Consider the following 17,952-nt stretch of genomic DNA (forward strand, 5'->3'; position numbering starts at 1 on the left):
GAAATAATTTTTATCACAATCTACTTGTCTAGAAATAAAAAGGACATAGGGCATGAGGGCTGTTTTACAGACATTGGACAAGGACCCTTTTGATTCTTAATAAAATCAAGCTGATTTTGAGAACAGGATTTTCATTGCACAGCCAGAGACTCTTCCCAAAGGAAAGGTCCCACCTCCACCCCAGAGTGAAATCCATTCTTTACCCCCAGCAATATTAAAAACAAATAAATAAGGCCCCCCCCCAAAATAACTTCAATAATTCCAGGCGAAATAAGATCAAAGTATGTAATGATGTGAAATGTTGGGGTCTGGGAGCAAATGGTCAAGAGAGAATTCTTGTGACGTCTTGGGTGCAAAAAGCGTGGTCTTATTAGAGCATGGGACAGGACCCGTCGGCACAAAGAGCTGCACTGGGGTTGTGAACAGTGGCCAATTACACACGTGCAAATTGGGAGGGGGTTGGGGACAGCGTAAGTCTCTAAGGAAGTTGGAAGCGAGGTTTTGAGGGCCCAAGGGGCTACCTGTTGTTAGGAAAGGGTCATTTACTGCTGTCCAGTAAAACCAAAGTCGTGAGACCCTTCGGATGTGTGCCGGTGCCCACGTGCCTGGAGGATGATTGCATGAGAGGGGTGCAGAGATAAAGGAAGTTTCTAAAGGGATTTTTATTTATTTGACACAGAGAGAGCTCACAAGTAGGCAGAGAGGCAGGCAGAGGGCAAGGGGGAAGCAGGCTCCCTGCTGAGCAGAGAGCCCGATGTGGGGCTCGATCCCAGGACCCTGAGATCATGACCTGAGCTGAAGGCAGAGGCTTCAACCCACTGAGCCACCCAGGCACCCTCTAAAGGGATTTTTACAGGATCCTGGAGGTCGGGCTAATGTCAAGCTAAGGTTGCCTTTTGCCTCTAGCAAAGTATTAATTTGGAGGCAGTTGGCTTCCTGGAGGACGGTCACTCTGCCTGTCCCAAGGACTTGCCAATGGGCTGAAAGCTGTAAGGGGATAACATTTTTTTCTTTTGTCTTTTTTCTCCACATCATATAACACAACTGTCACCTTCTCAAAAATGATTTTCTAAATAGAGAGCTGCTTTTCTGAGCTCCGGGGGGCCCATCCCTAATGTGGGGCAGGAAGAGCACGTGGAAGCTTCTCTGCTCTGCGCATGATCAAAGCTTCTGTTACATAGAGAGGAATGAACTGCAAAAATATTGGGCAATTTTCACTCCCACCAGCTGGGAATGAGGGTGCTCCTAGCCATTCTAGCACCGGAGGCGGCTCATTTTGGCCCTTGTGTGAATTCTTAGACTTGCTGATTTTTTTCTTAATTGAAAGATTGATTGTTGGGGCACCTGGGGGACTCAGTGGGTTAAGCCTCTGCCTTAGGCTCAGGTCATGATCCCAGGGTCCTGGGATCGAGCCCCACATGGGGCTCTCTGCTCAGCGGGGAGCCTGCTTCTCCCTCTCTCTGCCTGCCTCTCTGCCTGCTTGTGATCTCTGTCTGTCAAATAAATAAATAAGATCTTTAAAAAGAAAAGATAGTTGCTTTCATAATGTATTTGTTACAATCATTAGTGATGTGTAACTTTTTTGAGCCGCTTACTTGGATTTAAGCTCAGTTTTCTATTCAGATGTTTCTCATGTGTAGACGTTTAACAAAGGCAGATGAGAACCACGACAGTCTAATGTAAGTTATGTATCATTCAACAAGAAAAGAAGATTGTCATGAATCAAAGCTCCAACTCAGAAACTCAGAAGAGAATCAGAGCTGTGAAGGCGTGCCGTGGGGGCTCCTCGATCTCGGGGAAGAGAAGAAGACAGAATCGGTTCAGAAATGACAACTGGGTCGTGAACGTGAGCAGCGGACGGAAGCAAGAGCCCGAAGCACGAGGAGGAGCGTGACGGAGGCAGGAGGTGCCGAGGGGAAAGAGAAGATCCATCAGAGATTCCTGAAAGTCACAAGGAAGTTCAACGTGCAAAAAATGGAGCCACTAGAAAAACAAAACAATGGACTAGACTTTTTAGAACTTAGTTCAGGGTCGTCTTGCTGAGATGAAAGACGGACCGAATGCACACATGGAAAGGTCTGCTCTGTACCTGGGAAGAAGGGATGTGTCCACCTGGAAACGAAGCCAGGAAACCCCCTTGTCCTCCCGGTGGGAAGTCAGGTCCTGAATGCAGGAGAGTTAACCTCCGTAATAGGGAATTTTATGAGTCAACTGGGCCATGGTACCCAGATACTTAGTCAAACAATACTCTAGGTGTGAAGCTATCTTTAAAATGTGGTTGATACATCTGTCAGTGGACTTTGAGCAAAGCAGACTAACCTCCAGGATGCAGGTGGGCCTCGTCTAATCAGTGGATGGCCTTCGTAAACGACTGCCGTCCCCCAAGGAACGAGGACTCCCGCCAGCAGGTGGCCTTAAGCTCCAACTGCAACGTGCACTCTTTCCTGCCTGCTGGCTGCCTCTACAGATTTTGAATTTGCAGGCTCCCATCATCACATGAACCAATTCCTTAAAATCTTCCTCTTTCTCCATACGAGCCCCCACACGCATGTGTGCGCACACACATCCCCCCCAGTGGTTTTGTTTCTAATTCTAACACTCAAAAAGGCATTAGAGGAATGTGGAAAACACTCCTTTCTCATTGTCTTTTCAAAGCGGCTGTTTGAAGCTGAGCGGACCAATCCAGTGTCTCCTGACGGGCTTACCCTCCAGTCCTGGCAGATGGACACCCTTGCTGACCTGGGAGCGGTCTGTTTGCCTGGAGATGCATGAGAAGAAGGCACATGAACGTATCCTTCAAAAAAGTCTACCAGTTACACCAGAATTTCAATTTTGAGTAAGTTAACCCTGGCTGTATGAGCTCAGGCTGGGAAAACGGCTCAGACTCGGAGCTTGTATGACAGGCAGTGACCCTCTCGCCGTTCTGAAGCTGGAAGTCCAAGATCAAGGTTCCAGCTGCGGTGGCCGCGCGTGCAAGTGGCCGGCCTCCCACTGTGTGCTTGCCCGAGCCCCGAGGGTGCACGGGGAGCGCGAACAAGTCCTCGGCGTCTCTTCTTGCAGGGACGCCAGTGGCATCGGGGGGTCCACCCTCATCACCTCGCCCAACCCTGAGCCCCTCCCGGAGGCGCCGTCTCCAAACGCTCTCCCACGGCGGGCAGCCCTTCGGCGTAGGAGTTTGGTGGGCGGGTCGCAGAAGTCACGGCGGCTGGAGGGTAGGGGTACAGATGGGACGGACCAAGGGGTGCGCTTGGGGAACCCGGAGTTCGTCCTTCCCTGAAAGCAGCTCCGTGATCACTACAGAAAGGAGCTTTCAATTTGCTGTTGCAATACCAGAGATTAAGTGGGGCTTTTCTAAACATTTTTTATAAGTCCGTTTATCTTGTTTTAAAAAACCCACGTACAGATGTGACAGGATCAGAGAGGGCGAGCCCGTGATGGTTGACACAGGGATCGCTCGGCTGGGGGTCCTGTTGCTCCTTCAGCCTCCGCGCGGGACCACCGGTTCACACACCAGATCCGTCAGCCACGGCGTCCGCTCTTGTGGGGACCTCGGCCAGCAGCTACGCCCCCCATTCCCGGAGAATGTGTTCGACGGTCCTATGCTTTGAGCATAAACAGCCACTTGACGACGTACTGATTGTCGCCCTCGGATCTGCAAGGGGCCGGAGAGAAGAGGACAGGCTGGTCTCCAGCAGCAGCGAGGAGCTGGGGCAGCTCGTGTTCCCCGCACCAGGGCCGAAGGCGGCCTCCGTGCCGCTGCGAGCAACGCGCAGGGCAGCCCCGGGCAGCCAGCGCCGGTCCCTGGGCACCGGCCGGTCTGAGAGCCGCGCCCCACTGCGTGCACGGGGGCAATGCCGTGCTCCCCACGGCCGTGCGGACTGAGGGATCCTCGGGGGGACCCGCATTTTAGTGCCTCCAGCTCTGTCTCCTCCACTCTCTGCGGAACGGCCACAGCAGCTCCCCAGAATGTGCACTGGGAAGGAAGTGCGCTGGTAGCGCCGTTTACACTTTCAGAAACGCGATCGTCCTCCGAGGCGTTCTGCCGAGGCTTCCGAAGCGCCTACAGCTTTTATCACAATGATGGTTTTGTCTGGTTTTCTAATAAGCTGCTTCCGAGTCTTCCGAGGACCAAAGAAGGAAATAACGATTTCAGAGCAGACTTAACACCGCCGCGACAGCAGAGGCATCGCGAGGACGGGACGTGGCGAATGAAACATGTTCATTATTTCCTAACGTGGGCGGCGCACACCAGGGAGAAGGGCCCGTTCAGCCGGCCGCTCCCTTCCAAGACTTGATGTCGGAAAGCGGCTTCATTTTGGATGTGCGGAGAGGACTTGCGCACCTTTCCGAGCGCTCCTGGCTCAGACAGGTCCCCACGGGGATTTTGGCCGAGGGGAGCTGAGGGCAAATCCGTGTCTGCGTGTCTGCGAGGCCTTAAGGCCAACACCAGCAGGCTTCCCAGTGTCGCTCTCTCTGGGAAGGGGAGGAGGAGGAGAAGGAGGAGGGGCCCTGCCCGCCCCCGCCCCCAGCGGTCCCTCGTTCCTGCCGGCAAGAGGCCTCCGGGGAGTGTGAGGGCTTGATGCATGGGTCCCCGTGCTCAGTCGGCAGCCTGCGCGCCCGGGCCGTTGGTCTTCCGTGCAGAAGGGCCACACCAAACCCGTCCCAGGACTAACTGCTGGCCAGAGGGGAGGGCACTGCCTGGAGGGTCCTCGCACGGTATACCTGCCTGGGCTTCAAGAAAAAGCGGGTATCGGACCGTAGGTCAGATACGACTTTCTCTTAAATATATGCTTCACTTCGGCTCCCCTAGAAGCACAGACCGCAGACTTCACGGTGACACAGCGTGACCTCCGTCTTTCTGTGTGTATAAACCGGTCAAGCCCTGGATCCCGCTCCCAGTCCAGCCCTTCTGGGAGGTTGTCCCTGAGCACCACAGCCTCTGTCTTCTTCCTCGTGATTCTCAAGACTCTCGCGACCAACCCCAAAGACAAGGTCCCCACCTCCCTCGGCTCCGTGCTCCCCGACGGACCACCGCAGGCCCCGCGTCCCGGGCCCCATCGAGGCAGAGAGGTCACGACCCAAGGGAAGGCTGATTTGCACAGCCGCTGCACAGTGGCCCATTTTGGGGGATCTGGGCAGTGAGCCCTCCCGCACAGCTGCTGGCATACACGGCACCAGCTTCCCCTCTTCGGGAGTGACCCTGTGAGCTTCTAAAGGAGTTCAGTCCAGCCTATCAGCCCACGAAGCTGCATGTAAGACCCCACATTCCAACTGCTTGAGCAAAGGACTGTGGTGGCGTTGGTGCCATCACCAAGCATTTCTTGGAAGTGGCCCCAGGACTCAGCCACCCATCTCGGGCAGGTTTTCTGGGCCGCGGACAGAAGCACCCTCGGTAAGAGGTCCAGACTTTGAAGGGGCTTGTGTCCTGTCCACGGCCCCACCGACCTGAGCCCCCTCGATCTGTAGTGCACAATCCACATTCACACCTGCGGCCTCGTGTGGACACCGGCACCCGCGGCTGCTCACAAGGCTTCTGTCGGCAGGGAGGGGCATCATCCCTGATTCTGTCTGGGCCTGGTGTGATCAAGGGATCCTTCGAAGTCGGGGACGGGGGACAGAGGTGAGTCACAGGGACGTGTGGCCATGGAATGTCAGAGGGAGGAAGGCTGCCACCTTTGCAGCCGGAGGAGAGATGACAAGCCCAGGAAAGCAGGTGCCTCCAGAGGGAAACAGCCCCATGGGCAGCATGATTTGTAGCCAGGGAGGCTGTGTTGGACTTCTGACCCCCAGACCGTGAGATGATCAACTTGCATGGTTTCAAGCCATCAGATATGTACCGGTTGTTACAGCAGCAAAAGGAAACTCAACAGTGCGCATGTTCTCTAGTGAAATTATTGGGCATCCGGTGTCTTCCCATCACGCGGGGGAAGCTGGCTGGTGTGTGGGGTCCTCGCTGCATTCGTAGGTCCCTGGACCTTGGCTTCGGGCTGCGTGGTGGGGTGGGTGTGTCTGGAGCGGGAACTCTCTGTCCCAGGGATGGCCTCGCGGGGGGCGTGAGGACCCTGACTCTGCCGGGGGCAAACCTAGGCTGGCTGGCGAAGGAGTGGGAAGGAATGAGTGGGTGACAGTCGAACGAGGATGTCCCTGCTCTCGGACAGGAGGACTCAGCGTCAGAAAGAAGACAACCTTCCCTGAGTCACTTGAGGGCCATACGGATTCATTTCACGCACTGTTAGTTTAAAGTACCAACCACTTTTTATCGGGAGCTCAGCATGCAGATAGTAGGGCTGCAGCTGGAAGATAGTGTTTGACAAAATTGGGACGACCCTGACCGTGAAGGACCGTGAGAGCAAGCTGGGGAACCTGCCAGACAGCACAGCGGACCCTAGGCCTCGAGTAGAGTGCGGTGCTGGGGACACGTGGGGAGAATCAAATGACGGACGGACGGACAGACAGACAGCGCTGTGCATTTGTGGCTGGAGTCAGGGACGGGGCTGCAGCAGCCGAGTCTCCTGTGCTGGGCGTCGGGTTACCGGGTGAATCTCCCAGAGCTTCCTAACCCTAACCCTAACCCTAACCTTATCTCTATCCTATTTCTATCCTATCTCTACCCTATCTCTATCCCTAACCCTAGCCCAAACCCCAACCCTGTCCCTAGTCCTACCGTCTCCCTAGCCCTATCCTGCAGTAGTGTGTCTGGGCTGATTAAGCAAGTACCGCAGACCAAGCCATTTAAACAAACAAAATTCATTTTCTCCGTTGCAGGGGCTGGGTGGCCGGGGTCATGGTGCCAGCAGGCGGGTCCCTCCTGTGGCCACTCCCTGGCATGTGGAGGCCATCCTCTCCCCATGTCCTCTCAGGGCTGTCCCTCTGTGTGCCTGTGTCCTCCTGTCTTCGAGGGACACCGGTCCCAGGGATCAGGACTCATCCTCCGGACCTCACATTCCCTTAATCGCCTCCACATCCGGTTACACCCGGAGGGCTGGGGGTTAGGGCGTCACATACGCATTCTGGGGGGACACGACTCAGCCCACGACACCCCCAGAGAAGTTGGACGGTGGAGCCTGGAGACACTGTCCTGTGGAAAGCCGCCGCCCGCAGCACGCGCCCGTCTGGTCGGGGCTCAGGACGCTCTTCAGTCCTGTCGATAGAGACACCTGTTGGCCAGAGACAATGTCTCTGCACCCGAGAGGGGTCAGGAAAGAGTGTGCAGCTCTGAATGCAAAGGGCAGGACAGGACAGAGCGCCGGTGTGTGGCTGGGTGACCTCATGGTGGCCAGACGCGGGCCACCCACGAAGGATGTGGTCCTCGGAGCTGACCTGGCCCCCATCACTCAGGGGCCACTCAGGAGGGCGAGGACCCCAGCCTGGCGAACAGACAGAACTGAGCGTGAGACTGCGGGTCAGCGCTGGGCGGCCGGCGGAGTCACAGGGGACGAAATGCCCCCGACACGCCTACCTTGACCACCGTTTGCATTTTGTAATATTTCCTACCTAGTGGTCGGCAGCCTTCGGGATTGAAATGGAAGCAAGATGATTCCTTTGTTGCCATTTGGTCCTTCTCGTGGATGGCGTTTCCAGCTCTGGGTGCTGTCTGTAGAGTGTTCCGCACCGGGAATATTTTAAGTGACTAAGTGACGTCTGGGAAGTGTGAGATACATACGAACAGTCCCGTGCCTAACGCATCTCACAAGATAGTAATAACTGGGTAGGAGATTGAAATGGCTATTACGACAACGTATCTCTCCAACAAGGTGTGCCGAACCCTGGTTGGGGGGGGCGGTCCAGAAGTTACTAAAGCCACCAGACCGATGTGGCACGTTTTCTGAAAGCCTCACTTTACTGTAAAGTTCAAAGGAAATAACCCTTTTCTTTAAAGAGAAGAAGGCAAACATTGAAATTATGGCATATAGTAAAGAATTTCACATGCACTTTCAGAGAGAATAGACGTTAACCGTTTACCCTTGGTTCTGATGGCGCATCTCCAGGTTCTCTGCAGTGTCTGTGCGTGACTCCGTCTGCTGCGGGTGCTAGCGAAATTCTGGAAGCTCTTCTTTATCACCGCACCCGCGTCGAATGGGACTCTGTCGTTGCAGGTAGTAGCAGGGGAGGTAACTCAACACTCTGTATTTTGAGATATTTATGGGTTTGGTACTTGAACTGATAAATGCAGAAGGACAAAGAAATCTGAGAATGTTTCTGAGTAAATTCTTCTAGACCTGAGGTCTGTACTTAGCGATGTCAGTCACAACCTCACAAAAGATGTACAACACTTTCTCCTTCACTCACATTCTTGGAGAAAGACTTTGCAGTAAAGGCAAGACTAAGCTTCCAACCAAGCATACAAACGAACACAAATTTCCTATTTTTGAAATCTCCCATCCAAGTAGTAACCAGGCCCGACCCTGCTTAGCTTCCGAGATCAGACGAGATGGGGCGCGTTCAGGCTGGTATGGCCGTAGACTATTTTTTGAAATCTCAATTGATATAATTTATGATAAACAAAAGCAGACATATATTTATTATAATAATTCAAAGGTGATTATCATACATAATTTTAAATTCATGCATTCCAAGAATCAGGGACGTAGCGGACCACAGTCAGTTTTATTGTCGAGACCTTTTCAAAGTCTTGACTGACGGCCTGGGTTTTCTCTGATCCTATAACTGCTGTATCATCATCTAGTTGTTGACTCATTTAGAGAAAGGTGTCGTTTTGTAAGGGACTGAGGCCACATTTTATTGTGCTTCTGCCTTTCTCACTAGTTGCTAGTGGGATTCGCACACCAATAAAAAGACAGCAAATTAACCAACTGTCCCTGTAAATTGACGTGTTTGGTGAGCGTGCCTTCACAGTCCTCGGTTGTGAAGCTGTGCTGAGGTCGGCCACTCACGTCATGACGCTTCCTGGACGCCCAGGATCCAAGGATAGAGGTCTTTGTCCTGCAACATCCGAATAAATTCCATACAAATAAAACCCATAGAAAATAAGCACATTTGACAGATTCTACAAAACCAGCGGATTGTACAGTTGCTTCAGAATGGAAAGAGGTGTTTGATTTTTAGTTCCTTTCCAAGTTGACGGGTTGAATTTTAGAATAAACTAGCCAAGCGGAACCTTGACCTCCTCCATAGCTGTGTGTATGTGTGTGTGTGTGTGTGTGTGTGTGTGTGTACGCATGTGCACAGAGCACACGTGTGTGGTTGCCACAAAGTCTTAAAGCCAATATTCACAGCTGCTGTGCTGTGGCTATGCACTTCAATAGGGTTAGAGACAATATCTTGTAGCCAAACACTGGGACGTACACAGTAAGTACTAGGGTATACTTACCAGGACCATAGAACGAAATTTCAAGTTAGGGACTCTACCAGAAAACTGGGAATTCTGGTTTCCTGCCCCTCTGGTGTCCCCGTTCTGACTTCTTCTCCATCATTTTCTAGCCACGTTGCTTGATTTCCTTCCTCTCGTTTACCTTGTATGACTGCTCTGGAGCCAGGACGACGGCCAGGCTGGAGTGGACTGGGGGGAGGGGGAGGGCATTTTGTGGGCAAAGTCTGTGGCTGTTAGGTGCAGAGTGAACAATAACAGATTAAGTTAGATCAAGAAGGTCACCCAGGGGCATCTTGGTGGCTCAGGTCATGATCTCAGGGTCCTGGGATGGAGCCCCACATCAGGCTCGCTGCTCAGCGGGGAGCCTGCTTCCTCCTCTCTCTCTGCCTGTCTCTCTGCCCACTTGTGATCTCTCTGTCAGATAAATAAAATCTTTTAAAAAAAAATTGTAAAAGAAAAAAAAAGGGCACCCAAGCTGCCTGTGAAGACCCACATTCCTACCTCGGAGTGGGGAAGTGAGGGCTAGTTCTGAAGATGACCCCGGAGAGCCTGGAGGACGTGCCTCTTCCATGTGGAAGGGGTCCATGGTAGGGACGGGGAAGCAGATGGAGCTGGAAATCTCACTGAGTTCGAGGATCTTGTCCCTCCTCCCCAGGCCTCCCGCTCAGTGTTGCCTACAAAAGAAGTTCTTGAAGGCGCTGTTATAGTTCTTGTTGAACGCTGTGTAGATGAGCGGGTTGAAGAAGGAGTTGGAGTAGCCGAGCCAAAGGAAGATGCTCTTCCAGACGGCGGGGATGTCGTAGGCGCAGAGAGGGCCAATGAGCTCCGTGGTGAAGAAGGGCAGCCAGCAGAGCGCGAACACCCCGATGAGGATGCCCACCATCAGGGCAGCTCTCTGCTCCTTCTGTTCCCTCCACGTGTCCCCTTCTGTCTGGAAGGTGACAGTGGTGTGGCGCACGGTGAACACCATCTGGGGCTGCGGCGCAGGGGTCTTCGCCTAGAAAAGATCAGCAGAAGCTCCATGAAGGGCTCCTCGGGCCCGTCAGGCCTGTGCGAGCTGAACCGGACACTGATGCTGGGCTCCTGCCCATCCCTCGGAAAAGGAAGTCCTTGACGGTCGGGTGCGGGAAACTGGCCGCCTGTGGAGCCCACCCTCAGCTGTGGAAACAGGGCATGGGACTGCGGCGCGTGCTTACGTCTTAGACATGGAAGGAGCTGGGAGCGTCTCTAACAAACGTGGCGAAGATGAATTCCCTGTTGCTGTTTAGTCAGCAGGGAAAACAGAAATAGATCGGTCATGCAGGACAGAACTTACTGACAAAGGTCCGTGAGTAATCAAAAGCGCGCTCAATCCTTACCAACCCCTTGGGCAATAAAAGCCTGATTTCCTGAAATTTTAACAGCTTTCTGTGCTCATGTGAGTCCTCCCTGAAGGAATTTTCTAGAATTTCTTCTGAGGTCAGCTTCCTATGACTGTTGGGGACAGTTCACTCACCAGGATCTCCTTCGGGGCTTATTCTGTGTCCTTGCCTTTCCCCAACGTTCTTGGAAAACAGACTCCAGACGCTTAGGCTCTCCCCAGGGGGTGCTCCCAGGTCCCCTGTGGGCAGGTTTCCACAGAACTGGGCTGTCCCCATTCCAGTCCCTTCTCCAGAGACGTGGGATTTCTGGGAAAGGGGCTCTTCCCTCCGTTCCAGTCCTTCTACTTCCATCTTTAGGGAATTGAAATAAGGAATATCTGACAAAAAGACAGCCTAAATACGGAGAAATCACAGTGGGTAGATTTACTAAACTAGCAAAGCTAACCGGCCCAGGCAGGCTTTCTGGGCCAATCAAGCATTCGCTGGTAGGTGAGACCGCATGGATATTAGATTTTATTCTTCCCAACACCAGCATTCTGTGACCCCAGTGCGTTTGGAAAGGAGAATTCCCCAGCTCTCTCTCAGGCAGCACACAAACTTTCCGGTCAAGGGCCAAGTCGGAAGGTCATTCTCGCCAACCTAAACCACCTACCAGGTTCAAGACTACATCCATAAATTGGAGTCAAAAGATATCGGCTTGTCTGTCATATAAAATATCAGGCGTACGTAGGAATACTATGGTTAAAGCGATATTAGTTGATATATGAATTATTAAGTTTGTACGATAGCCTTCCTGTCATTTCCTTGACTAACGAAACACTGCTTCCTGCACAATTGAAAAGATCGTCAATATTGGAACAAACAGTGCCCCATGCTGCACCCCTCACAACAGACACGAGGCGAGAAGGGAAAGTCTCTGTTTCTGCATCCCAATCATCTCACCCCGAGTTGGCTCGATGGGAAGCTTTCTCAGATCATTGGCACGTATCTGGTAGTGCGTTGTAGCGAATTCATTTACGGAAATGCAAACACAATGTATAGTTTCATTTTCCAGCATAAAACAGGGAAACCCACCAAATTTTTAATAAAACTCAATCCTAAAATGGCATCAGGGAAGACATTTCCCCCCATTTTCCAAAGATGGCAACTGAAGGGGAATTCTGATCCTGACCGTTCAACCCCGCCCCGCCCCCAATTCTGCTCCCTCCCAGCACATTTTTGGTGGTGACCCTGGCCACTCAGGGTTGTGACTCCCTTGCACCCACCCCTTAATTCTCTATAGCACAGCTGATATGAAGGCAGAACTCTAAAACTAGACTTTTGTTAAAGTAGAAATAAACACAGCAACACACAGCCGGATATCCTGGCTTTTGAGAGATGGCGCACTCTTGGGACCCGACCAGCCCCTCCCACCACGACTCCATGTCTGCCTTCCCTGTGGTCGTTAGCTTTTGCAGACTGACTCCAGAAGCCCACATGCAGTCCTTTATATACTCAACTTTCCATTACAAGACAGAATGAGCTCCACAACAAAACTACCAACGTAAAGCCAACCTTCTGTAAGGCTCAGATAGACCCCCAGAGTTGCACATTCAATTTGCAGGAGTTTCCTGTTGCATAACGGAAGAGGTTGCAAGGTTTCCATTCTGGAGAGCCATCTTCTTTCCCAGTGATTGACACTCAGAGTATCTGCCTCTCTTGAGATCCTGCCCATCCCTACACTCAGATCCTGTCCTATATGCAAAAGGGCTGCCATGTCAGGATGTAGCTCATTGTTCATCTGAGGGGTGCGACCACAGTGGTTGCTCGTCCAGGTGTATGACTTACATTTAAGTGTAGAATTTGAGTATTTCTATAAAAATAAGTCTCAGGAAAGGGAGCCTACGTATTATAAGACAGTTTCATGGAAGCCCATGGCTTCAGTCATGGTCCTTGTAAAGGGAGGTTAAGTGCCTTACATGCAGCCCTGATTCAAAGACTATTTGGCAATTATACTATAAAACCTCGTGTTCTTCTGGTACAGCCTATTACAGGCTCTTACAGAGGAAGAGCTATTCCCAAATAGAACATACATTCATTGGACCTGCACGGGTTTTCCTCCATGTCACGGTTCTCCTGGTGAGTGAAGTGTGTTCTCAAACAGGTTCCAGGTATTGTATTTCTGAGTTTGTCTTCAGGACGATTTCTCCCACGTCAATAGGGTGTCCCAGCAGAATGTCGCTTCACAGGTGTTAGATTCATGCTCCTTTCTCACGGAGTTACTAGTACAGCAGGGTGGGGGCCCACATCCACGGGTCCTTCCAACAAAGATTCAAGTGTCATGTTTCAACAATTCTTGCCGTGTTCTATGAGAACCCCTTAGTGTTCTAGTCTAAACTCAATTTAAATATTTTTTTCTAATTACTTTCTTTTTATGGTTTGCTTGGAGTCAGGAATTGTTTATCGGTGAGTCCTAGAACTCCATGTGTCTCGGAAAAGCACATTTTCTAGGACCTCAGTGTGAAATGTTGATCAGCACTGACACTTCTCCTGGTGTGGCATTCAATACCAACTCACTGGTCAGAAGAAAGAGGGTCAGTGATTCAAAGTGGTGCTTCTGGGGTAGCAGAGGCCCTGCTAGGAGGAGGATCTTTGTTGTCTGGGAGGTTTTAGGTTTCTAGTTGTCTCATGTCTCTTGGTGGCTCACCTGTGGCTTTCTGACTCGGGGACTCCTTAGATCGTTGCTCCTTGTTAATCAATGATAGCAACCAGGCACCTAACCGAGTCTGGAGAGTTGAATTCTATGAATTACTCTACCAAATACTCAACATGCTCATTAGTAGATTCACAGAAAAAGAAGTAGTAGGGTAAAAGAAAGTGAACATTCAAGCCAAATTAGGCTTTTCCTAATTATCTTTATAACACTGTTATAGTTTATTTGTTAATTTTTAGTGTTCAGCAGCTCCCCAGCTGCTGTAACACCCAGTGCTCATCACAGCACATGCCCTCAATGCCCATCACTTCGCTTATGAAATTTCTCTAAGTGAACAATTAGCCTAATCTCTCCACATATATGTGTTCTTTGGGGGTCATGGGCTTACATGTTAGACTTCTCATCTTTCCAAAATGGTTGTGTGCTAAATCATAATTCACCAGTTAATCATAAATCTAATGTGTTTCCTTAATTTCCTCTACCATTTGGCTGCACTTTCCTATTAATATCACAAATAATCGATAGATTACCATCCGTAATGGGTATGGAGCTCAGGGATGAAGACCCTTACCTCAAAAGTGTTGTTTTGGGTGATTTGCAAGTTAGACCAGACCATTGTGAGAATGGAGGATGGGCAGATGAGGCAGGATGCTCACACGAGAAATGGTCTTGCATGTTGAGTGACGGCTCCACAAGGGGAAGAGTGTAAACGTTCCTCAAACTTCCCAACTAACTTAGGAAAAGACGGATTCTTCTGTAGCTATGGTCACAAGGAGTCCTGCCATGTGTTTAAATATCTCTGGCTGATCAGGGACCATATAGCTCTGTGAATACAAACCTGCAAACCAACCAATCCATGGTTGAGTCCTACCCTAACCCATGCCAACTAGGGTAGGACTCACCCCAATAAACGCTCCTCTGATTGCCAATCAACAGCAGTGTCACCGAGTAACCCTACTTGAAGGTGATATCCATCGACCGCCCTCCAGTTCCTGAACTCTGTGCTGTCCCCAGGCCCAGAGATGGCTGGCATTCTGCCCTGCTCTAGAGACAGTACCTGACATATGGGGCTCTGTCTTACTGTGGTAAGCAGCAGGTTCGGCTTGTGTTTCCATCTCAGATTCTGTGCAGTGCTTGTATCACCCTTAGACAACTCTAGAGTGTGCCATTTTGAAGATGCTCCCAGGATGCTTGGACCACAGGTGTATTTTCTGGGCCCCAAAGTCCAGTTGCCCTCAGGGTGCCAGTCTCACTGGCTCTTCTTGTTCTCTGCATTTCGTTATCCTAGGACTTGTAACCAAAAGTGCCTTCCCTCAAGGTCTTCAGGCTTAGGTTTTTGTATCAAGTAACTAGACCTTTCATTGAGATGTATACCATTTGGTAATTGAATTAGATCCTTGCATAAGCCCATTAGATCGCTCGTCCTGGAGGTGTACCATTTAGCAAGTATTTTTTATGCCCTTAATGTACTTATTCTCCTGCTACTTGCTTTGCTTTTGCTGTTTTTTGTCCATACATGCAAAGTCTTTGTTTCATTGGTAATTTTTAAATGTTTTCTCCTGGAGAGCCTTTCTTTCAGTTGAGTGTATAAAGGATTATTCTATAAGGCATTGCTTTGATAATCCATTCCAAGTCAGAGCCAAGGGTAGTGGTTTGAGGACTATTAGACCTAAGACCAATTTGTGGAAAGCAATGAATCAAACTTGGCTTTGGGTCTCCTCAGTTTGTGAAAGAATGTCACTTTGTTTCACTCGTATTCCAGCTCAGTAAGTGTTGGGCTGGTGATTGTGTGGTGCCTTGTCAGCCTCTGGTCAGGGATCCTGAGACATTATTCATATGGCTCTTGGAGGTTCTTTCTTGTCTGTCATGGTTTGTCGAAGCCAAGGTCTTGAACTTCTCCTTTAAGAACTTTGACTTCCTATTTTAAATTGCCCTATAATCCTAACTCTTGTCCTTTTCTTGACAAATGCCTTTTTTTTTTATTTATTTTCAGCATAACAGTATTCATTATTTTTGCACCACACCCAGTGCTTCATGCAATCCGTGCCCTCTATGCCTTTTTAAAATCTTCATAAGGAAATTCTGGCCAAACCAAAATTAATAAATTAAATCATTTTAGAGGAGAGAGAAATACCAAACAGTTAACAGCTTCTTTAATTGGGATGTTAAGGTCTTAAGCAAAATTCTAACTCTAAAATAGTCTCAAAGGTTTTGTAACATCCCCAAACACACCTGCCTTGCAGACCTAGGTCTTGCATGTTTCTGTTTAGCTTGACCCGAACTCCTAAATGCCCTGTCTTTAGGGGTGTCACAGAAAAAAACAAAGTCACACAGTAGAAGTGCCAGGTAAGATGTCAAACCTATAGATTTTCAGTTAAAACCCTGGCCTGCAGTTCAGTTAACAGTTATAACTTAGATTTTTCCTAAACTTCAGAGATAAAGTAAACATAAAAATTATTATAGAACTTAGAGTTTCATGAGAGTATTGAAGGAAGCTTTTATTGTCCTGGACTACAAATCTGACCCAGAGAGTGATGTTCGCTGGAGTCCCCTCAGAAGGGGAAAAGCAGATGCTTACAAGTAGAAGGATAGAAATGGGAGGGGCTATCTGATCCAGCTGTGAAAATTTAAAACCTAAAAATATAAAATGCATTATATAAAGCAATTTCAGAGGCCTTTCTCTTTTAAATTTAGTTTGTTTTTTTGAGAGAGAGCATGAACAGGAAGGGGTGGAGAGGAGGGAGAAGGAACCCAAAGCAGACCCTGTACTGGGGGCAGAGCACAACCTGGGGCTCAGTCCCATAACCAAGAGATCATGACCTGTGCCAAAACCAAGTCTTCTACTTAACCAACGGAGACGCCCAGGCATCCCTCAGAAGCCCGTCTTTTAACCCCTGGCCAGACTTATCAGAAAGAAAAGAGAAAGGACCCAAATAAACAAAATTATGAATGAAAGAGGAGAAATCACAACCAACATCAAAGAAATGCAAACGATTATAAGAGAATGTTATGAGCAATTATATGCCAGCAGATTAGGCAAGGTGGAAGAAATGCATAAGTTCCCAGAAATGTATAAACTACCAAAACTGAAACAGGAAGAAATAGAAAGCTGAACAGACCCATAACCAACAAAGAAATTGAGTCAGTAATCGAAAATCTCCCAACAAAAAAGAGGTCCAGGGCTAGATGGCTTCCCAGGGGAAATTCTACTAGACATTTGAAGAATTAATACCTATTCTTCTGGAACTGTTCCAAAAAATAGAAATGGAACTAAACTCATTCTGTGAGGCTGACATTACCTTGATCCCAAAACTAGACAAAGACCCCACCAAAAAGAAGTACAGAAAAATATCCCTGATGAGCATGGATGCAAAAATTCTCACCAAGATATTAGCTAATAGGATCCAACTGTACATTAGAAGGATTATTCACCACAACCAAGTGGGATTTATTCCTGGGATCCAGGGGTGGTTCAACATCTGCAAATCAATCAACGTGATACACCACCTTAATAAAAGAAAGGATAAGAACCATATGATCCTCTCAATAGATGCAGAAAAAGCATTTGGCAAAATGCAGCATCCTTTGTTGATTAAAGCTCTGCAGTGTTGGGGTAGAGGGAACATACCTCAATATCATAAAAGCCATATATGAAAAACCCACAGGGGAAAAACTGACAGCTTTTCCCCTAAGGTCAGAAACATGACCAGGGATGTCCACTCTCACCACTGCTATTCAACATAGTTCTGGAAGTCCCAGCCTCAGCAATCAGACAACAGAAAGAAATAAAAGGTGTCCAAATTGTGAAAGAAGTCCTCCAACTCTCACTCTTCACAGATGACATTATCCTCTTGTTGAAAACCCAAAAAAGACTCCAAATCTGCTAGAACTCACACAGCAATTCAGCCAAGTCACAGGATATAAAATCAATGCATAGAATTCAGTTGCATTTCTATACGCAAACAATGAGACAGAAGAAAGAGAAATTAAGGAGTCAATCCCATTAACAATTGCACACAAAACTATAAGATACCTAGGAATAATCCTAACCAAAGAGGGAGATAATCTATACTCAGAAAACTATAAGGTACTCACGAGAGAAATTGAGGAAGACACAAAGAAATGGGAAAACATTCCATGCTCATGGATTAGAAAAACAAATATTGTTAAAATGTCTGTGCTACCCAGAGCAACCTATACATTCAATACAATCCCTATCAAAATACCATCAACATTTCTCAGAGAGCTGAAACAAATAATCTTAAAATTTGTATGGAACCAGAAGACCTTAAGTAGAAAAAAAAAAAAAAAAGAATGCTGTAAAAGAAAACCAAAACAGGAGGCATCACAATTCCAGACTGAAGCTATGTTACAAAGCTGTGGTCACCAAGACAGGATGGTACTGGCACAAAGACACATAGATCAGTGGAACAGAATAGAGAACCCAGAAATGGACCCTCAACTCTATAGTCAACTAATCTTCAACAAAGCAGGAAAGAATGTCCAATGGAAAAAATACAGTTTCTTCAACAAATGGTGTTGGGAAAATTGGACAGCCACATGCAGGA

At 48.9% G+C, this 17,952-nt stretch overlaps 1 protein-coding gene and 1 long non-coding RNA gene across 4 annotated transcripts in view; one reads left to right on the top strand and one right to left on the bottom strand.

Moving 5' to 3' along the window:
• LOC132015535 (uncharacterized) overlaps positions 1–17,952 on the top strand; it is a 66,254-nt gene that overhangs the window by 25,443 nt on the left and 22,859 nt on the right. The gene's annotated exons all lie outside the window — the stretch shown is intronic.
• The window catches only part of HTR5A (5-hydroxytryptamine receptor 5A), a 46,586-nt gene that overhangs the window by 23,764 nt on the left and 4,870 nt on the right, over positions 1–17,952 (bottom strand). Inside the window, exons 2-3 of one of the 3 annotated variants that reach the window (XR_009403714.1) lie at positions 9,332–10,328; positions 8,553–8,943 (exon numbers count right to left, since the gene is read on the bottom strand). The exons of 1 other annotated variant lie outside the window; for it this stretch is intronic. Coding sequence is in view for 1 of the 2 variants with exons in the window: in XM_059396032.1 (XP_059252015.1) it covers positions 9,996–10,328 (333 nt within the window). In the remaining variant the exon portion in view is untranslated. Of the gene's footprint in view, positions 1–8,552; positions 10,329–17,952 lie in introns of those variants that run through there. One more of the 3 variants, XM_059396032.1, reaches the window with a different exon arrangement.

Source organism: Mustela nigripes, chromosome 4 (genome assembly GCF_022355385.1).
Source record: "Mustela nigripes isolate SB6536 chromosome 4, MUSNIG.SB6536, whole genome shotgun sequence".
NCBI classification, from domain to species: Eukaryota; Metazoa; Chordata; class Mammalia; order Carnivora; family Mustelidae; genus Mustela; species Mustela nigripes.